The sequence below is a fragment of the Phalacrocorax carbo genome, chromosome 4, assembly GCF_963921805.1.
Source record: "Phalacrocorax carbo chromosome 4, bPhaCar2.1, whole genome shotgun sequence".
NCBI lineage: Eukaryota > Metazoa > Chordata > Aves > Suliformes > Phalacrocoracidae > Phalacrocorax > Phalacrocorax carbo.
Window position 1 is genome coordinate 30402743 of NC_087516.1, and position 23273 is coordinate 30426015.

General features: G+C 39.7%; 1 protein-coding gene across 3 annotated transcripts in view; it reads right to left on the minus strand.

Moving 5' to 3' along the window:
* SCFD2 (sec1 family domain containing 2) overlaps positions 1-23273 on the minus strand; it is a 206202-nt gene that overhangs the window by 178031 nt on the left and 4898 nt on the right. For all 3 annotated transcript variants that reach the window (XM_064449434.1, XM_064449433.1, XM_064449432.1), the window contains exon 2: positions 18170-18338. In XM_064449434.1, the coding sequence (XP_064305504.1) occupies positions 18170-18338 (169 nt within the window). The remainder of the gene's footprint in view (positions 1-18169; positions 18339-23273) is intronic.

A 23273-nucleotide genomic window follows, 5' to 3' on the forward strand; every position in this document is an offset into this window, starting at 1 on the left:
ATTCTCACACCCTCACTCATGTATGTTAAAATGCCTCCCCATGTATTGGCTCTTCTGATTAGAACATGTAAATGGTAATTAAAAAAAAAAAGTCCCACAGTCAACATTCAAGAACACATATGTGTTCCTGAATAATTTAACAGTTATTTCCCAGTTTCACTCCAAGCCCTCAAGCCACTGGGTGGGTGTAATCTGCTCTAGACTCAACTGTGGCTGTGTACTTTGGCACCGAGTCAAAACAGAGAGGTTATTGTTTGATTTATATGCCAAGAGCCTCTTAGATAAAGGGCTAATGGCAGGCAGATAGATTCAGCCTTTGCATGTGGTGTTTATACAGACCCTTCTTCCCTCTCCCTCCTTTCTGTGTATACTCCAGGAAGGCTGTGTCACATCAAGATCAAGTTAATTAATTAACTCATACTAGCATAATTTGATTGATAAAACAATTGATTCACTGAAGGTCATGGGGAGTGCTGTTAAAACACCAACTTTTCTGCCTCAACAACACATAAGGTTTTGAGATTTGCATTTTTCTACGCTGCAAACAGCAATTTTAAAGCAATAATCACACTACAAAAATTGATGGAAGAGGCTATGAGAAATTAATCTGTCAAAGTGCACTGCAAAGTTCAGAAGATATTTCAGTATGAGATACTTGAGCAAAAAATAAATCAAGTCCTAAACCAGGAAGGTTCACATAACAGTATTGTCACTTCTGTAAACTATTGAACTTTCCCAGAAAGAAAACTAAAGGCCTTGCGTATGCAATATACTTCGCTATTTACTACCCCCAAACTAGGAGTATTTCCTAGTATATCAATGTTTATGTACTGTTAAAATACTCCTATAGGTAACATAGTCCTATATGACCAAATTATTTCTTAGATGTTAGCAAACTTCATTATCAAATTATACAATTAGGTTACTTTTCTGCAAGACACAAACAGCATAGATTTTTAATTTTTAAAAAACCTCATTCTAAAGATAAAGAAAAAAGATCATTAAAAATAGACTAGATTCTTAGCACTCTTTTGCCACCAATGTATTTTAAAACACTTATTTTAAACAGCAGATAGATAAAACAGAAGCTGCCATGCATTTTAAAGGCAATTCTGAGATAATATTCAAGGTGTTGCAAATCAGCTTGCAGCCAGCAAAAACGGGAGCTGATGATCTGCCACGAAGTTTTACAATAGATTCTCCTCTGGACTACCTGAAATATTTGTAACTAATAAGTGTTGGAAGCAGCACATTTTTATCAGGAATTTATTGATCAGTTCACTGTATGTTGTTCAATATACAGGTATACTTAGCAAGAAAGTACAGAATTAATGGGACTAATACAGTAGATTTGTTCATAAAAAGACATGATTTGCCACTAGAACTTAAAAATTCCATAATATTTTGCCTCCTCTCCTCTGTTTTCACTTTAGTACGGATCCCCCTGTGCCAGTAGTGCTGACCCAGCGTGCAGGATCGCTTTGCAAATCAAACGGGGGAGCAGAGAACTTGCTGTGCCTAGTCCTTGGTAGCCGGGAGGGACTGCCAGGCAGCTCCACAGGACACAGCCCAAGTTTTCCTTTGCTACTAGTTTCACATGCAGCTGACTCAACATGGACATAAAACAAATGGGCAGAGCCCAGGGGTTACTCTTTGAAAGCTCTGGCTCACAAAGGGTATACTGTCTAGTGGGCCAGGGGGAAGTTGGTTAAAACACAGGAGTAAGCGAGGGGACAGTTATTATACGCAAGTTATTATATTCACGCTATTAGATTTAGCTTCATAAAGGCATACCTACAGATACTGACACATCAGGGCAATCAGTTTCAGATGCAGGATGATGAAACAGGCTGTTAATTACCATTAGGAGAAGAGAAAATAAGATTCACCAGACAAAACCAATGACTAAGACCAAGAGGAACAGGTAAGTATTCTTTGAATTTTTTCACTGAGCATCATGGGAATAAGTTTTGGTTCATCTTACAATGAAACATACGAAGTATGGAACAGGATTTTCATGAACGTAGTAGCAAAAGTCTAAAAAAAATGCAGAGAATGCACAAAATCATAAGCTCATTTCAGACAGACAAGAATTGTGAAAGAATTATCTCAAAACAGCTTTTAAAACAACATCATAATTTTAAGTTACAAAACCGCAATGTTTCACATAAACCATTGTGTTCCAATCAAACCATGACCACTATATCCCAAACGAGGAAGAAATGTGTTCCCTGTTATCAGTGGAGCATGGGAGAACTTAAAAGCAAACAATTCCGGAGGTTCTTACAACACAACCAACATGGCAACCCCAAACTGTCCCACAACCACTCTGTTTTCCTATAGCTCTTTGCTTGGGACTGAATTCCCTTCCCTTCCTTCACAGATAATGGACAGTAAATCAGACTCTTAAAATCTGACATATTTCTGGTCCCACAGGTGAACTGAATTACAGTAAAATTTAAGAATTAATTACTAAGAGGTTGGCAAGGATTTGGTTCACATCAGGAACTCATTAAAAAGAGGGGAAAAAAAGCCTCCCAATAAAAGTGAATGGTAACACAGCACTCTATGTTTTGCCACACACACCCCCCTTCTTTAAAAAAAAGAAAAAAAAAAGAAAAAGGAAACTTAACTACTCTGGCTCATTCATATATCTACTTTACAGACGGCCATACTTATAAAATAGAATATATACACAAGTCTGATGACTGTGGTCAACCACCATCTGAAGCAGGTTCGTCACTTGCCAAACCCACCATCTTAAGTTTTATCAAATATTTCCTCAATCCAAGCATCATGTAAACTTGTAAGGACAAGCATCTTAACCACAGTCCTGTTTCATGTTGATCTAAATATAGATGTATTTATATATGTGCTGTGATACACATACAAGAAGTGTTTTGGCTTCAGAAAGCCAAAAAGTTTAACATATACTTCAGCATCCATGACACAGAACAACTTTACTTGCTAATAACCACATACATGAGACAATGCAGCTGTGCACAGAATGATGTTATTGAAAAGTAATGCAACTCCACTCATTGTGGCTTCCAGTATCAAAGAGTAATAGTGTAAACCAATGACACCAGCGTACATTAAACCAAAATGGAAAAATAATTCAAGATAGCAAAAAAATAATTTGTGGGCTGTATTTTACCATAGCAAAAGTCAGCACAAATGCATGCACATACAGAGACACACAGTATCTGAAAAGAAAATTAATTGATAAATACTCCTATTCTATTCCATTTACATAGACTAGCGTGCTGGTTTTGGATGAGATAGAGTTAATTTTCTTCACAGTAGCTAGTATGGGGCTGCGTTTTGGATTTGTGCTGGGAACAGTGCTGATATCACAGGGATGGTTTTGTTACTGCTGAGCAGGGCTTAGACAGAGTCAGGGCCTTTTCTGCTCCTCACACCACCCCACCCGCGAGTGGGCTGGGGGTGCACGAGAAGCTGGGAGGGGACAAAGGTGGGACAGCTGCCCCCAACTGACCCAAGGGAGATCCCACACCATATGGTGTCATGCTCCGCATATAGAGCTGGGGGAAGAAGAAGGAAGGGGCGGACGTTCTGAGTTATGGTGTTTGTCTTCCCAAATAACCATTGCATGTGACAGAGCCCTGCTTCCCTGGAGATGGCTGAACACCTGCCTGCTGATGGGAAGCAGTGAATTAATTCTTTGGCTTGCTTTGCTCATGTGTGTGGCTTTTGCTTTACCTGTTAAACTGTCTTTACCTTAACCCTCAAGTTTTCTCACTTTCACTCTTCTGATTCTCTTCCCCATCCCGCTGGGGAGGGGTGGGGGTGGGGGCGTAAGCAAATGGCTGCAGGGTACTTAGTTGCTGGCTGAGGTTAAACTACAACTAGTAATACAGAAATCCTATATCAGCTTAGTATTAGAACAGTTGCTTAGTGAAAAATTTCTTAGAAAACATTCAGAGCTTTTTCTTTTTTGCCACAGAATTCACTTTTTTTTTTTTAAACTAATATGGTCACGTTCAATAATCGTTTAGTCAGACAGCATTTCTACAATGTTTCATCTGATTATAGACGGCCCATACAGCATTTCCCTGTGTTAAAAACAAAACTACACAGTCCAACAAATAGTTTGGGGATCTATGGGTTCTCATCACCTTTGTGGTCTGTTTATTTTAGGTATTCCCAAGATCATTAATATCCACTTGAACCTATAAACTTCAAGGTCAACCAAAGGTGAAACATAAGGAAACTATATAATATGGAGTATTCAACTGGATTATATGCTGTGAAACATTAAGGCAGTTTCCTTAAACTACACTTTTGTTTCTTCTTTCTTAGTAACGGAAGAGATAAGAAGATAAACTTCGTATTAAGCCAGAATTCTTAATTTGGAGGATTTACAGAATGACTAGTAATTCCTTTTCTAGAGTAATTTAAAAATTTGCTAACTGTGGCTTTCTAGAAAATGCTCTGTAATCAGAACAAAATAAGTAGAAAAATATTCATCAAACATTCCACAGATGGAATAAAAATATACCCCAAAAATTGTAATATTGTATAAATATGTTACCGCTGCCACGAGCAACATAACCCCCTAACCTAAGTCCACATTGATTGTTGTTAACCTACAGCAGTGATGTGTGATAGTACATGTATAAGCTTGTGACCAGCAGCACTGAGAACACACAAAAGCCGTACAGATACAACATGTCTCAAGATCAAGAGGGGTCTCCTTGTGGACCAAACATCAAGCAAAATCTCTGCAACTCCTGGACTAACTTACCTCTCACATAGTTATCCTTCTGCAGATGACCCGTGCCAACGCTAACAAACCCATACGTGCAGATAAACCAGATCATCTCTATTTGTGACATCAGAGAGAAAATATATATAAAAACTGTTCTCCTCTACAAGTGCTGTGGCATCCAAGTGCAGTGCATCAGAAACTGTAAAATAAACTGAGCAAGCAGAAGAGGCTGACATTGCACAGAGAAATTAGATTAGACATTAGATCAGGACTCTTCGTCTTCTCCAATCCACCCCATGAAAAAGAGAACTAGTGCTTGACTCCATAACAACTGGTTGTCTGCAAATCACAAAATTATTAGAACTCTGAACTGGGGAACAAACCAGGACACCAAAGCTGCTGTTCACTTTGGAAAATTTTGATTTAAATATAACACTAATACAAACATACTGGGAGTCATATAAGCAAACAGATTTAGCTTTGCAATTTGATATGGCAGCTGATACTGTTAAAAGATTATTTCTTCAGCATCTATCACATGTTTTGTAAGGAAGCGAGTTCCTCTAAACAAGTAAGGCTGCTACTGGAAGAAGCAACAGCACAAGTGTGAAATGGCTGGCAAAGGACCAGGCTCTCCCAAAATACATTTCTGAAGCCAGCTCTATTCACATTCTACAAAACAGACTGCCAGTGATGTTTCACACCGTTATACGATGCAAACTGCAATATGTTTTTTGTTGTAATGCTAATGCTAATGCTGGAAGATATTACCCCGAGGCAAGTCTTAAGGAAACAAAGGCACATTTGGGTAGGGTAAGGGGTGTAGGAAAAGGCACCCAGGCAGAGCTGTTGCTGCTCACCAGGCTGAAGCATAACTGGAAGGGAAGCATTAGTCACGCAAACAGCCCTGAAACAGACGCCTGCCTGGCAACTGCACCAAGAAACAGATCACCATATTTGCCCTAAGTCATTTTATGACAGTTACTTATCAACTTCAAGAACTTCTGTAATCTTGCATGATTATTATCCTGAAACCACATGCCTCTGGTTGTCTTAAAAGATATGAATTTCAGTGTGTCTCAAAACTTGGATTATCTCAATAACTTTACTGAAAGTCAAGTGTACCAATACAACAAGGATTCTATTGATCTTTTCTAAGGATTATTCTCTTTGATCTACTGCAAGTGTACTCACGACACACAAGGTTTGATCATTTAACCCTTTCTGCTGACACCCAAAGCAGATGGACCTGGCAGATTATTGGCACAGAGAAAGAGAGGAGAGCAAGCAAGATGCATCTCAGGAAGGTAGGACTGGTTTTGACACAGACTGACTGATGTTTAGGTCTTACTAATCCTTGAAGTATTAAATCCCACTAAGCTCCATCTTGTACACAGACATGATTTTAAACACGTTCTGTGCAAAGAGAAAAGCAGATTAACTATCATCTGGGCAAAGAGTTCTAGCTAGATGATGTGGTCAGCACACCTCAAAACATTTTAACTCTATCCTTCCTCTAACCCCTATCTGTTCCTTTTGTAACTATGTTATTTAACAATGCATAATAAATACTATTACCATTTTCATGCATTAACCAGCTGGTAGGGCTCCCTCCCTTCTGCAATAGCTTCACACCAGCCATCTCTGCAGAATAGCCTTTATCACAGGCCACAGAACATTTAGCTATCCAAAATTTCCCCATTATTCAAAGAGTAGTACTAAAGGAGCACTTAAACAATTATGGTGGCACTGGGGCACTGAGTAGATAGCTATGCATCATACTTGGACTTGCAAAACCAAGTTTCAGTTCCAAATACAGGGTGGTGGTGTCACTTCTTGCTAGGTATTCAGGACTATGCTCCTCTGCATTGACTCAGCATGGGACCAGGTCTAGAAGTGCTCATGCCCCCCATCCCCCCCCACCCCCCCAGTAATACATTCTGTGGAAGTCTTCAAATATTTCTCAAAGGGGCTCCTGCAGAAGGGTAAGATGCATAGTCTGTAATAGCAGGTGATGTCATTGTCAAGTAGTCAAAAAAAATAAAAAAAAAAATAAAAAAAGGTTATTCCAGCTATCCACCACTATTCAAAAGCAGAAGTGGCACCTGATCTTAAGACCCCAGAGCAACAATTAAAGGCAGGCTGATCCAAACAAACAACCAAGCACACTATAGTGAGTAGAGGACTGCCAGAAACAAAACAACTGACCATCCAGATGAAGTCTGAAGCCAGTTTGCTTCCTTCAAGACAAACAAAAGGCAGATCACTGAAAAGTTAAATTCTTTCTGTTGGAAGAAGAATTGCTTATTGCGACCTGACCCACCCTGTTTTACAATTAGCAGATGTGGATATACAGTACTTCACAAGGTAAAGGGAAGGCTTGATGCTGAAAGGCTTCCCAGATATGCCACAGCCCTCTTGGTCACTGTAATAAAGCAGACCCTAATCATTCCAGCACTACCCCAAAATTCTCTCTTGTTCCTCTAACAGTGGCCAAACTCTGCAGGGGCAAAGGAAAAAAGTACATGCAAATTATTTCTTAAAACTTTCTAATATTCATAATGATCATTTATTCCTGTCTGAGTTTCAACTGGCTGCCTTTTAGTCCAACAAAATGGTTCTGTAAAATGTTCATTCCTACAAGCTGTAGGACAGCTTATGCAGAATGCCAGACCAAGTGCCTGTATGAATCAAGTTAATTGAAAGCTTCTGAGTAGGATTTTGTACACTACAAGGTATATCAAAACTCTTGCCAAGCAGCTCTTTAAAATGTGTATATTAAAGAGTTACTTGTCAGGGATTTTAATTTAGTTTTTGGACAAAGCAAATGAATTATGCTAAAAATAAAGTCTGATCCTTACAACATATGTATTACTTGGGAATACTACATGTAACATAATAGGTTACTTTAGAGCATTCTGTTCTGTGTTTTAAAGCTATTGCATAAGGTTATTTTAATAAAACTGATTCCAGTGAAAGAACAGTTAGTAATGAGGTGCTGACAATTGAATCTACATTCAGGGATTGCACTGGAGTGCCAAGTCCACTTTTACAGATGCACTGGTTAGTTATCCAATAGATGTCCTCGAGGCATGTAAAACCAATATATTTTGGGTCATTTTTGGCAGCAGAGATATATGAGACAAGTGAAAACATTTACCAAGAACACATCTGAAGTGTGTTTTTCTTATTAGAGAAATGTAAGAAAATAAACCCAGATACCATGGAATGCCAGGAATTCCCTCTCATCAATGTTTTTGATTTACAAGGACAATTTTTGGTAGTCTCCTTTGACCTCCCTCCCTCATTTGCTGGCCTAAAGCCTTGAGTTACCAAAGCAACATCTTGACTAGACCATTTTTAGGGCTTAATGTAAAGGAATATGTCTTCATCACAGAAGGAAAGACAACCCTTTCCGTAAATGACTCAGTTACCACAAAAATCATTGCTCATTAAGTCTGATAGCATAGAAAACATTCAAAGATACTCTCTCTATGAGTTGAGAACAGGTATTCAAGTAGGGACTTGGAGACCCAAAATAAATAGTAAAAAAATTACCTGAAGCAGACATTACATCTTAAAGACGTGTTGTTTGAACACACAGGGCCAGATTCTCTGCTAGCATATTGATGAAAGTAAACTTGGATCAACTTGAGGGCTTGGCCCTGCATATCTTCCTTATTCCCCTCTCTTACTTCAGAGTAGCGTATTTGTCATAGTTTCAGTGCAAACTTAGAGCCCTAGCTTCTTCAGATCTCATGCAAACCTAATATGGCCAATTCTAGCCTTCAAAACCAACCTAACAGCTATTCAGAAAGAATAAAGCTCCAGCCCCAGGCTTTCCTTTTTATAACCATTTCCATACTCTGGTTGATCTGTCATGGAGAACAAGATAAGGATTCCTGTCTGCATTGCATGTATTTATCCCATGTTCTGCATATCTTCTCAAAACCTCTCCCTGATATACTTCTGCCTACCACAGAGTGAGTAAGGAGAATGGAATTTTGTCCTAATCCAAAATCTCTGGATTTTCAGTGGCTTTTTGTAGTCATTCAACATTAATGCTGCATCCTCCTCCTAAAAAGGGCTTGTATAAGAATGTGTCGGATGCTGCCTAATTCCCTTCCTCTTTTACATTGCCTCCTTACTATCAAAACCAAGTGTATCATTGATGGTATCTTCCGACCTGTGCAAAGTGTTTGAAGCCATATTCCCCTGTCATTAATAAGACCTGCAGCTTCTTTTGTCAAGGTTAATTTCCTTTTTCTAAGGAGTAACTGAAAATAGCTCAATATGGATTTATTTTTCTGGTTGCTTATTTAAATAAACAGTATAGTTGTGGAGAGATTTAGGTAAGGTCATAAAACTTTTCTCTCCCACAGCAAATGGGAATCTTTCCCAGTTGAAGATCATTTTAGAAAATACATTCACAATCTATGGAAATTAAGCGGTACTTCACGTAGCACAGTTGTCCAGAGCCTGCAAAAGGACTGCTTCTGGGTCACAGTTCATCAGGGCATAAAAACTGGCTCGGTTTGGTCAATTTTCACAATCACTTTTGAAACTGTGAGCAGCTATAAAGCTGCAAAACCCATCTCAGCATTTCTTTGCTACATATCAGGAAAATAAGATGCACAAAGAGAGGTAGCACTGGAGCTAGGCATTATGAATTAGAATCCAAAGATTTGCCATCTAAATAACAGAAGCCATGCTAAATACTATTTAGCCCTGTTAAATAACAGAAGAGGAGGCTGGATTTTAGGATCAGTTATGAAAAATTAAAATCAAGACTTGTGTAAGTATTTATCTGTATGAAAACAAAGTAGTATTTCTCTGTGCACGGATTCTGTCTACTTTCCAGAGTAAAAGCATCTTTAAACTCTGCCAGGTAAATAGCTCGCTTCACATAAATTTTAGTCTGCATAAGCTTTGATTCCTGTTTCATATAAAGTTTGGAATCATGAAAGAATCTCAACCATATAGTGAAAAGTATAAACCAAACCTGTTGCCAACAGATAATACCATTTCCTTCCCAAACATTGATTCCTCATTAGAATGAGAAGCTGTCATTTGTTCTTCTCATCAGTCTCTTATAGCTTTTTCTTCTTTTCTCCATTGTAAGATACAGCAGACTTACTTTATAGTATGAGCACAGTAAACTAAAACACCCCTCCAGGTCACTCAATCACTCTCTGTTCTGGCACTATGGGTGAACAGCAAATGAGTAATTCTCCAGTATGTAATAAGGCCAATACATATCACTGCATTTTAAAACCTCATTGTTGAGGTCATTCAGGAGGCAAACTTGAAGGCAGCTGGCCAAGCAGAGTGAGAGCTAGTCTTAGAAAAATCTCACAATGTCAGCCAAAGCAACAGTTACCAGGACATTGTACTATAACACAAGAAAGATTGAAGCTTACTTTGGAGATTCATAAAGTCTACTTAAACAGACACAGTCTTCCTGCTGCTATTGAACTCTGAATACATCTGCAGGAAAATGCACTGTGGCCACACCAAGAGAAAAGCACTTTGCAAACATACAGAGGGGAAAAAAGAAACTTGCAAAATTCACAAACGAAAGCATTAAGGTAACAAGAAAGGGATGTCAGTTTTAAAAGAAAAGCTGCAGACAACCAAAAAACCACCACCCCTAAGCAACATAAATATCTTCCCTTTCTGTCCTGACTGCAGAGATCGGTAGTTACTCTTTCTGATAGTTTATCAAAAAGATATTTGTCCTTCTTTACACCTTGCAAAGAATGCACCTGCAGAACAGAGAGCAACGCTAATGAGGAAACAGTGGGAAGATAAACTACCTGAGCAATTGTACTCACTGAATTTCCTTACTGACATTAAGTTACTTTGCCGTGCTAACCAGCTGAAGATACAAGTATTCAAAGACCTGTTGATGGCTAGACAACATCTGGGTAACGCTCCAATTTATTGTGCCTTTCCATGGGCAAAGGAAAAAGTCAGAAACCTGGGACTTAATGACAGTACTCAAATAGAGATTATATTGAGAATAATATAAATACAGGGAGTCCTTCTCCAGAAGAACTAAAAAATATGTCTTCAAAAAATTAAGCACGATGGGTTCTGGCTTTTGCCATTTTCAATTAGCAGATTCTGCAGGCGACAGCATCTCGAACCTCTTGATCCTTGCACTCTGAGGATTTCTATGAGAGTGTCAGAGGGCCCAGGAAAAAACTGAATTCTGGCTGAAAACTTCCATTAGTAAGCCTGGGTAGTCCAGACAAACCGTGCAGTTAGAGGTCCTCAAAGCACAAGCAACAAAACCTTGAGCAGTCCAGCTTCCCACAACCCCCAGAAGTCCTTTCTGGGGGCTGAGAGGCACAGATAAGGAAGAATTGCCCAGCTGATGGTGAGGGCTTGTCAGCCCAATTAATTCTTTATCTCAAGGAAAATAAGCTTCAAGCTTCTTATCTAGAAGACAACTTCTAAGGCTTCTGAGGCCTGTCATAACAGGCAATTGAAAAAAAACACAGCACCTATTAGGCAGGAATCTGGTCAGGTGAAGAACCCTCACGCGATTCCTCCACTGGTTACTTCAACAAACCCATTACTGCAGCAAACTGGGGTTTTGCAGTGCAGCAGCAAGGTCTTCTAGCAATGCTATATACGTTACACAGTGCAGGCAAGCCAGAGGTCTTGACCTCTTCCCAGAATTTTCCACACTCGGCACACCCCTTTCACCCCTTCCTTTTTTCCATTTCAAGGAAGTCCCATGTTGAAAGGATCTGGGCAAATATACACATTTATTGTAAGATACAATAAATCTTATCAGCTTGTTCATCTTATCCTGTGGCAACAGCCAATTATGTTCATTTGATTCAGGCTGGTTTGAAACTGAGCAGAAAGCATCTCCTGGAAAGCTTGTCTTGACTGACAAACCCCAGAAGCTAATGCAGCCGGGGCTGTTATTCCCAACAAGAAGATGCCTTGAGAAATTTCAAACAATAAGGAAATTCTGAATAGGCCTCAGTTCAGGACTGTGCTCTGAGCACTGTACAAGCAAAATAAAGTGGAGAGCAGGAAGACTGCCAGTCCAGGAATGTGGTGGCGGTGGGTGATGTTGTGTTTGGGCCATTCCTACTGTCTGATCCACTGCTTAGAGAAGCATCTCCTGGCTGGATTGCTGAAAAGGCAAAAGGTATCAACAGAAAAACCCTGTAAAGCCCAATTCATCTCCCTGAAAATGGACCTCAGTGGCACAGCATGAGTCCTAGGTGAGCTGTAATTTCTTCTGTCATTGGTGAAGGAAAATTTCAGGGAGGGGGTTTAATGCGACGTGATGTCTACTTTTCATAAATCCTGCAGTTAAGATCTCTTTTTCTCCACAAAATTGCTGCTCACCTTTTTCAGAAAGGCAGATAGGAAAAGAGTATATATGGGTGGTGGCTTTTTTTATTGTTGGTGGTTGGGGATCTTTTTCCTTTGGGGGGTTAAGTTTCAGTTTAAAGCAACCCTCAAGAGCAGAGCTCGGCAGGGCACTGCAGCAGAGGCAGGAAGCCTGGTCCCCAGAGAGCAGGAGCAGCGGCTCCCGGCAGGGGGAAGTGTCCAGCAGCACAAAAGCTGCAGGAGCACCCCAGAAGCAGGGACAGGCAGGGAGCCCCGCACAGGCAGGGAGCCCGGCAGCACCCTGCTGCTGCTGAACCACCAACAATGTACCGGAGCAGATCCAACAGTGGTTTACACCATGCAGCTCTCCCTCTCTCTGTCTGAAAGAGGCTTGCCATCCATTGTTTTGGTTTACCCTTACTCCTCCGCAAGACTCTCAGTGGATATGAAGCAATATAGCTGTGTCATCTGGATTTTCTTACTGTAGTATTAATATTTCCTCTTTAATATTAACATTCCAGAAAGGAAAATTACTCTAATTTATGCCATAAATTCCCAGCTCATTCAAGAATAACACTGTCCTAAATTACCTTCTTATTACAAGCTTTTATAAACTTATGCATGCAAAGAAGTTGTGGGTTTTATGTTTAATTAATATCTACAGCTGGCATAAAAGGAATATTTAAAAAATAAAACTGAAAATACCACAAAGATCCAAGAACCATCCCCCAAAGCTTAGTTTGTAATTAATTCAGTGTTAAGATAGACATCACTCTGATATCCTTCAGATGCTTGTTCCCCAGTTAAAAAATGGAAAAAAAAATAAAGATAATAGAATCAACCATTCAAAAAAAGTTGACTACCCAGTTTAAAAGGAGACTTTAACCTCCTTTCCAGTTTTAATTCTTGCTGCTCTTTTCTTTGCCATACAAGTACAAATAATCTTTCATTTTAAATTCATCACATCATACATGTGATTGTTCAAAGAATACTGCAGAGGTATGTTTTACAGACATCATTGGAACTGCAGTTCCATCAGCTCACAGGAAAAGGGGGCCAGGGGAACACAACTCAAAACAGTTCCCTCTTCCCAGTGCAGCAAAGCCTTGCACGTAGGAGTGGGAAGGACACAGTACCGAAGAAAGGACAAATGGAGATCCTGCCTTTGCTTGTCCTGACACCTTAACTCCCCACATAATCATTTGCAACATTACTTGTACCCTCCCAAAGAACAGAACCCCTACGATTTTCTCCCCTGTGGTCTGCAGTCTTGTATCCTGAGAAATTCCCTGTTTTATTGGTTTAAAAAAAACAAGTTCCTTGGACAAGGACTAGGAGGAGAAACAGAAGTAGAAAGAAATGAAGTGACCTGTCCACGATCACGCTGCAAGCTGACAGTAGAGCCAGGACTGGAGTAAAGTCCCCTCAGCTTGTGGCCCTCCTCTACGCTCAGGGTTGTGCAAGAATCACCAGTACCAGCAGAGCACCACCATCACATCATGCACAACAGCAAAGGTGCATCTTGAACAGGACTTTCTTCTCCATCCAAACTGTAACAGTTTTAGCACTTGTAAACAAAAGCACTAATCAGTCCAAAATAGGAATTAACAACCTCAGAACTAAGAAGGGCTGGGAGGAATATGGATTTTCAACTGCCATTAACATGAGACCTTGAAATTTTATTACTACATCTTCATTAATGTTCTAATTTCTAACCGACTCCCTTTCTCCACACCCCAGAATACCTCTCCTTCCACCTCTCATACAAAGACCTAAGGAAAGATTTTGTGACTGCCAGGTTTCAAACATCTGGCCTGCATATTGATGTTTTCTGTGTCACACCCATCAACAAGATCACCTCATTCTGAACTTGTTATTTTTCCCCTCAATGCAAATTCAGATGATTTAGCAGCTCCATCTGCCTTGTCAGAAGTGCCCAGACACCTCAGCTATATTGCTCACTGAATTGTTTTAGGCATAGCAGCCCAAACATGAAGTGTGGTACGTTATAGTTTCACATCTTTATGGAAAAATGTTTGCTGTAAGAACCCAATGGTTCTTTTATATTACATTAAACACATACATATTTCAAATAAAAATCTGACATTTTTCTGAAGCTTGCAAACTCCAAAGATTGGAGAAAAATAAGCAAGAGTGGAAAACCAGGCAAGGAATCTCTATTCAGCAAGTTCTTGAAATGTGCATAAACGAATTAAGTATACAGTTTATTCAGCAGAATACAAGAGCACATCAAAGGTGTTCCTGGGTAATAATAGACCAGACTAAAACAAGAGCAGACATACGTATTTCTTTAGTTGCCCACAGTTCACTATCATGTAACTCTCTACTACTTGTTCTCACACACCACAGACCTGTGGCCAGAACGCAGGCACCTGAACCCCAACTTGGGGCTTCAGGGAGCCACAGGGCCTCCACGCACCTTGTCTCCCGGCTTGCAAGGAGTGGAAAACAGCACAAGATAAACCTCCATCAAGATAAACCCATTACTGACAGCAGGATGCTTCTACAGGATAAAATACCAATCTTAAAAAGCCAAGGTAGATGCTTTGAGAAACAAAGTGGCCAAAATGTTTTCAAATGGACATGATGGATGGCTCACAAACATGAGAGCTTGATGTTCGTCCAAGCAGACAACTCCTAGAAGCCACTGCATGTATGCTTAAAATCAGAAACTAAAATTGTTAGAAATTGCTCTAAAAACAGTGTGGGTTATCCAAATATGAAGACCAGCAAGAGAGCTGCAATCAGTATAATTTTTTAAAATTACCTCTGCCATTAAGCTTTCGCTACAATTTCCACTTCTATTATGTATCATTTGTTTGGAAGGACAGGGTGGCTATCATATTTTTTAATCAGAAACTAACAGTTCTGATCCAGAGTGGCTGCCCTTAGTTTTATGTCTATAAACTGTTTCATTATTTTATATATATCTATATCTGTATATAAAAATGAATAAAATTTTTTGACACAATTCTCAAAGAGCATAACAACTAACATTCACACTGGAGCAGCAATATGTCAGTGACTACAGTAGGTCAAAGAATTACTCTGAAAGATTTTTGAGGCTACTAATAATAAAATTAAGAACTCTAGAATAGGGATTTTTTAAAAAGAAATTCCCTTCCTCACAAACAGAGCACCTTCAAAGTACAGTAACTTAAGCAGCATATGGCATTTACATTTTCATCTAAATCTTTAAAGAAGCCCATTATTTCCTTAGATTTGAGAAAAGAACCCTGCTTTATTTCACCACACCAGCCATAAATTATTCATTAATTCTGTTTGCTAACTCTGTAACTGAGCCCAGATGTTTCTGCTGGAGAGGCATTCCATCAGAAAAGTTAAATATAGCAAGCTGTGTGCAGGGAGCAGACCTCTCTCTCCCCCCACCACAGCATGCTCAAATATTACTTGAGAGAAAATAATGAAAACATTTGAAAAATATTCTGACTATGTGAGTCTGTGAAACACCACAGTCTGACCACAAAATTTCACGTATAAGAGCCCGCACACATTCCACTTGGTTGTAACTGAAGTTACTCATCCTGTCTCTGGGAAAGGTGCTGGCACTTTCACTTGCCAGAGCAAATGGAAAATTTACAAGTGGAGGAACACTCCTTGCCATGCACCGTTTACAAATATAAAATCAAGGCTTAAGTTTCCAATTACAAGAAACACTTCCGAGCCAGCTACCAATGGCAATAACCATGTTGATGAAGACCTGAGAGCATCGTATGGAATTTCTTACAGAAATGACACAGAAACTTACTGGTGGGAACTTTAGATCCATGTCAGTGCTTCAGAAGAACTTCAACCATTTTACACTGGCAAAGATGATTAATGCTGACATTTATAATCCAACACCAAGAACACAGAATGGAAGCTATGACCTTCAGCCACCCGTTCAGACACTGTTATGATTTCCAGGACTCTTCAGCAATTGTCTTAAGCTTGTTTGGAAATGCCTGTTTTAAGTTAGAAACTATTCCTAATTATTACATAGTAGGAGAAAAAGTGAAAGATGCAGGGTTGACCATTGCAAAGCCACAACCTTTGAAGTTTGGAAACTATTCTCAGGCACACAACACTACCTCAGTTGTGAACAAAGACCACAGGAGAGATTTTGAGAGGTCATCCAGTCTCTTTGCTCTGCTCCAAGGCAAGGTAAATCCTATTTAAACCATTATTTTCCTAATCCGTTCTTTAAAATTTCCAGTGTAACAGGTTCTACAAGATGACTTTGCAGAGGGAGGGTATTTTGGGGAAGCTCTTACAGACTGGTGTGGTAATGATGCCACTGCCCTGGTACCAGGCATCAGCTGCTGTCATCCAATTTTACTGCATTTACAGAGCAGCAGCTTAGTACCTTGAGGCCAAATCCTGTTGTTCTTTAGCCACCTGTGTCCACCATAGGAGACTGCAAAATATGTCAAGTCTATCTGTACTGTCAACAGAGGCACCTTCCCACTAGCTAGCAAATAGGCAAACAAACCTTGGTATATATACTATTAGCCACCTTAGAATACAATAAAACTCTGCAAGCTATCCCTGCAAATGTGACTATAGAGAAGACTGAAGTAATAATTTTAGCATGGAAAGGTATACTAGCCCTAGCTTTTATTTCCTCAATGTCAATAATGGTAGGAATAATGAATTAGTAGCACAGGTCAACAATCTTAGGGCAATAAGTATCTTTTTTTTTTTTTACCCTAGTCCATGCTGCCAGAAATTTTCTTTATTTCTGGTAGCTACTCAAAGTTAGAACAAACAACAGGTACCACGGTATGTCTACCATGGGCAATGACCTCTTCATTTTGCTGTGTAGACAGATCTTAAGGACATCTCATTCCTAATTCAGAGATCAGCTGAAAATCAGCCAATGAGAAGAACACCAGAATAAATTTTAAGTTAGTCACCCCGGCAGCAACTTAAAATTGAGTCCACCTATATAACGAAATGTTTCCTCTCCAACTCCTAAGAAGAGAGTTATGCAACATGAAACCTAGAAACTGGACCCAGTCACAGCACATGTGGGAGATAGAAGATGACAAAGGATCTGGAGGCTCTCAGAAAATGAAGACCATATGTTGGAACAGTGGAAAATCTTCTGTGAAGTCTCTGAGGGGGAAGAAGAGGGAGTAGAGCACAGGTGTGAAGTACCAAAAGGAGTCAAAACAGAAGAACAGATTCTATATTAGCCCATCTTGAAAAACCTTTTTCTAATACATACATGGAGGGAACATTACAGCAAAAGAGAAAGAACTTTCAATCTCCTTTGCACTGCATTAATTTCTAGAGCAATGCTGAGCAAAAATTTTTTTGTGGAGTGAAACCAGAACCTGGTGTATTTCCTGGTTTATGCATAGTAACAGAAGCTGCAGGAAAGTTTCAGTTCAGACAACTCAATTTAGAAAGTGAAACATCACACCTGATGCACTTTACAAGCAATGCCTTAGCTGCAAATTATACACAGCTACGTACAATTGTTCAAAGTTTAAGTTTCCTTGTTTAAGCTAAAAAATAGGCCCTCATGAAGCTGTCTGGGTACCTAAATTTGTGCCTAATTATCTTTCTCCACAGTTATTGTGTTTGAAAACAGGGAAGAAAAACTTAAGTTAATAGGTAGTCTAACAAGAATTCAGCATGCAGCTCACTTCATTAAAAGAGTCTTATGGGAAAAAAAAAAAAAGCCAGAGTTAAGACCTACCTGTTTGCATGACCTGTAACTTAGGCAGAAAAAGAAATATCACAAGGCAGAATTTTTAGTGTTTGCTGATTTCTATTACAGTAATCTACAGCAATTTAAACATCCCAAATCTAAAAAGGTCCTGGGAATCTCCCACTTTTGTGCGTCTTATCTGGCCTGCTCACTTAATGCACACATACAAACTGATTATATTCCAGCAGAATTAGGACCAGATGGAGTTTTGCTGTAAGCTTGATTTTTTTTTTTAAGAAAAGACTTGTTCTCTGTTCCTTCTTTTTTTTCCTCCACACAAAGATAACAAACATATTCAATATCTTAAAAAAAAAAAGAAAGAAAAAAAGAATGTTTACTTTGGTTGTGCTAAGCAGCCAGGTGCTATAATATTGCAAATTTCATCTGTAGTCTGCAGTGCTGTAAGTTCCACCATGTTAACCATCACATCAGTCTTGTGGCCGGGAAGCTTGGGAAGTACAGAAAGTATCTTCTCTGCAAGATTGTCACCATAATGACCAACTGCTCCTAGGGGAAAAAAAAAAAAGAGACACCAAAACTGTCAGGTACATAACTAGAATTAAAAAAAAAAACACAAACAAACAAAAAAAAACACACCACAAAAACCAAATGCCACAAGCAAAATAGCCTCCACTTCTTTTGGAAGGAAGGACCTGGTAGCCACAATATCAAGATCACAATTAGCTTTTCAAAGATATTTTTCTACAAAAGTTGAATTAATTTCTGGAATGTCTGAAGTTAAATATATTGACAACATTTCAGAGAGATTCATTTAAAAGGCATAAATTAGACTTAGCTAGTAGGTATTCACTGATTTTGCACTTAAATACGTAAAACATTTCTCTGCATAAGAAATTTCTTAAACAAGATTTGCAATGGTTATTGCAAAAAGCAGGCAAACATTTATATATACATGCACACATCCATGTATATGCATGCAAACTGTACTTTTCTAAACTCATAGGACTGTGCTTAAACGGACTGTATGCAGGTTGCATAAGTAGCTACACAGATAGGCTGGCATAATATTAAAATAAACAATTACCAACAACATGCCACAGTCAAGGTCATTGCTCCTACGTGGACTGAGGGCAGCACAGGTGAAACCAACATGAAATGACTAAAACAACCCAAGTTACATAGTATAAAATGTCAATGTGACCATATTCCAAGAGAAACTCCGAATTCCAGTTGGCACGTTTTCTTCAGTTCTCCTGATTTCAAACACACATGCGCTTCTTTCCATTCACCAACTCCCAACACAGGCATTACAACCAACTTACAATATATTAAGACTGCAAGCCAAGCCAAAGCAGGAAAACATGACACACACTACAAAAGAAAACGTTGGAGAGGGGAGCAAGAAACCTTATTGCCTTATTACTCTGCCACTGCAGCAATGGCTCAGCTATCACGACAGGGCTGGACACCAGTGCTGAGCTTAGCAGTGTTCCCCTGGCTTTACTCACAGGAGAAAGGGGACTTCTGAAGCGACCTTTGAGAGGCAGGAAAAAGATCTTTTAAGATATGGGTCCCAATCCACCAAAGTCTGTCCATGTGGCTCCCTATCTGTTCTCACTTCTGAACCTTTCCAAAGACAGAGGTCTGTTTCAACAGGTGAAGTCAGCTTCACATGCTCCATAAATCCAAACAAGGCTCTTACATCAAGAATAGTAATGGGGTCAGATTATTAACTGCTCTTGGATAAGCAGAAGGTTGTCTCCAGCAAGTCTACAGCAGCCATGTATCTATATCGTAAAATGATCTCATGGTTTATCAACTACCTGGAATTGTAATAGAAGTCAAAAAGAGAAGCAAGGATTGAAAAGGAGGAGAAAAGTAAAGTCAGACTCCATGCTGGCTATGCCTCTATCCACAGAAGGCGAGGAAGGCACACGTGTCCAGCATGTGGTAGTACTGCACTGTGGACACCTGGCCGCTCATCTGGATTGAGATTACCAATTTGTTTCACCAGAGACTGTAATAGTCACAGAATGACAGCAACTTTCCTTTCTACCATCCCAGACAGATTTAGACCACTGAAGTACAGATGAAACGAGCTTGGTTATCTTTGCAACTCCCTAAGCCATCTGCTCTCCAAAATCCCTACGTTCTTCTTATTAGGTCAGTCACTTGTCAGCCACACTGCAGTTATCAACACTCACAAAGTTACAGACATGGAAAACAGATGGTAATCTTCTGAACCTCCACCCCCACCACTGGAAGCAATGTCTATCTCTCCACACTTGCTGCACGCAAGCAACATTTAGCTAGACAAGACATTTAGCTAAACTGGAAACACCTCAAATGCAAATAAATCCACATTAATTACTAACATCCCTCCTTTCTCCTTGGCAGAGGGGGGAAGTCTCAGTGTATTTAAATTGCTTCCACAACTAGCAAGTGCCATCTCGATCTTCTTCCCACAACTGCTACTTCTTGGAGGCTCTCACTGGTCTGCAGGCACTAATGGCTTTTGCTCTGCCTCATCGAATCAATCAGAAAACACCTCCTGGAGCTTTTAAAAATCCCTGTTACCCCTGACCAACTATGCAAACCAACCAGGGCTGGAAAGACAATTAAAACTCATAAGACTAGGACAGGCAATCACAGGGAGTCGCTTTTCAATCTGACTGACTTCAGCGGGGTGCATGGGACCGGTTTCCGTCCTCTCTCATCATCACTGTTGAGCACAGCCAACAGGCCACTTAGCAGCTTCTCATGACAAATGGTGTTCAAGGCAGCTGGTAGCTTTAATTCTGCCAACGCACAGACAGATCGGGTGTTAAAATGACAAGGAAAGTTATCTGACCAATGCAAAATAGGAGTCTTCACACCAGGCTAATATCCAGCCTTGAGGATACAGGAAATCTTATGTATCACATTGTTCTAATTTTATTTGGTCTTCTCATTTAGAGTTAAAAACTGATATACATGACATTTGATACAGGTAATAGCTGGCACAAGTAATAAAGTCAACCCACCAATTCTTTAATAGCAGCCAGGAACTCATTAACTGCACCTCCCCTTCCCCTAAAAAGGCACCAAGGTCATGCATACAAAAAAAAAATCTCCCTAAACCCATTACCAGCCTTATATCACACCATTTGTACTCCAATTTTTATGTTTTCCTACTGGTTCTACTGCCTGGTTCAAAAACAAAACAAACAAAAAAAGCAGATTTAAGGGACAACTGCATATCACAGAAGCATTGTGAGAGCTTGGGCAATGGTTAGACTTTAAAGTCAGTTGCTAAACACAAGGAGCTTGAATTAGAAAGTAGTTCTACAAAGGCAGTGCTCACTAGCCAACAGCTAATGCAGCTAATTTCTACTGGGGGCTTTTCCTTCAACTGAAGTTTAAATATAAGTCAGTGTGCACCAAAACAGTAAGTACACAAGGTGCATCTTGCCCCTACTATCAAGCTTTCCTAACATCTACTGTTTTAACTGTTTTAACTACTTTGTAGATTAGTTCAGGACTGGTGGTTTTGGAAAGATACACGGACAAACCCATCCCAGTTTTCACAATGTTTCAACACTGCACACTCACCCAATGCTTTTCTGAATAAGATCACCGCTAGGAAGACTTTACACTGAAGTACTCTAGTGGGACAATTCCTATGACACAACTCTTAGGCAATGCATCACCTCAGTGAGAAAGGGGTTTAAAATATCACAAGGCAGAAATGTTTATACCTGTTCCCTCCAAAGAAGTTAGATATTTGGAGTTCTGATTCCAAAGATTATCAATGTTTTGCCATATTCTTTCGTCCAGCATTAGCTAGCTTAAGCTGACCTTGTTAAACAGTGCTGGAAAGCAGCCTATATGTTCCCAGGAACAATTGTGCAGCGTTCAAGGCAAACTAGAGCATCCTTCTACCTTGCCAAAAGACAGATCTACGTTCTCCTTTGTACAGATGAAGGGAGATCGAAGTAGTCAGTTACCTGTCCCACTATGCTGGCTACTGAATCTAAAAACAACAACAAAAAAAAGAAAACACACCAAAAAAAATCCAAACCAAACACTACAACCTGCCCTCCTCAAAAAAAAAAAACAAAAAAACCCTTGTAGTCCAGCAGTAGGAGCAAGGAAGCCCACAGCCAAGTACCACAGCATCAGAGTGCTGCCATAGAAATATGAGATTCCCCATCTCTCACAGACAGCTATTGCAACATATATAGAGTAGTAAACTTGCAGATAAGAAACACTTAAGCATCTGCTCAAAGCTCATGTAATTTCCACATCCCCTACACTGACCTAGCCACCTGCATTTTTCTTTAAGTAGGCAAAACCCATTCCATTTATTTACTTATTTCTGTAAAGCCTGTAGCAAATTTAATGTCTGAAGCATTTAAAAACCTATTTAAAAAAGAAAATCGTGTGCCTATTCCACAATAGCAGAATCTTTACAAACCATATCACAGCAGAGGCTGCACCCTGACCCACAGTACTGAGTTGACACCACTTGAATATTTTCAGCTGCCATCACTCCTCACAGCTGCAGTCTACCACCTCAAGTGACCAGAATAATTTAAGCACCAGTTGCCTCTTGTGTCAAAGCCTCAGCCTGGTTCATGAAAAGGGGACTACTGTACTCTACAGGCCTCAGTATTTATGTTTTCAAAGCCGCAGCTTATATGCTAAGGAAGAAAAAAGCATGGCTTTGCTTCCTTTAAAGACATTAGTGTCAATCTACCGATGTGTCAACTTGGAAGATGCTGCAATCAAAAACAGCATGAGTAAAGTGCTCCAAATTAGAAACATGACACATAACGAAAGAAATAGACAACTACAAACAAACAGTTTAAAACAAAAGTAATCAGAAAGAGATACTAGTCAGAACCAGACTTTACCAGAAAGGTATGGGCCTATGTTAAATCTTCATTCTTATCCTCCTCTATGAATGGGATTATGCAGTAGGATGATTAAGGCATGCCGCGACTTTCTTGTCACTGTGGCTGCTCCCAGGAACTGAAAGGGAATGACATCTACACTTTGTTGATGAGCACCTGAATTGTGCTTTTTGTATCTGTTAAAAGGCTGAAAACATTACAACCACCGTAAGGGTGTGATGTAGAGATGATGCCTGGCTGACAGTGAGGGAGATGATACAGAAAGTTAAACCTGAGTTTGCAGCCTTGGCTGAGGGCAAACATTCCTGTGATTTTGACCGATACACACAAAAGTGCTAGAGGAAGATAAAAGTGCTGCTGCTGACAGCACTGAAATATGCAACTTCAACAACACTCGTACAGAGGTTATTCTTCAAAACTATATGTTAACTGCACAGGCACCCCTCTGCTATTTATTCTTCTCTGTCTTTTGCTCACTGTATTGCATTTCAAAATCACCTCCACATACCAGTGGGTGAGACCTCACTATTCCCTGTGCTTACAGCCCACATCCCAAATGCTGCAAAGCACCATGAAACTGAAAAGA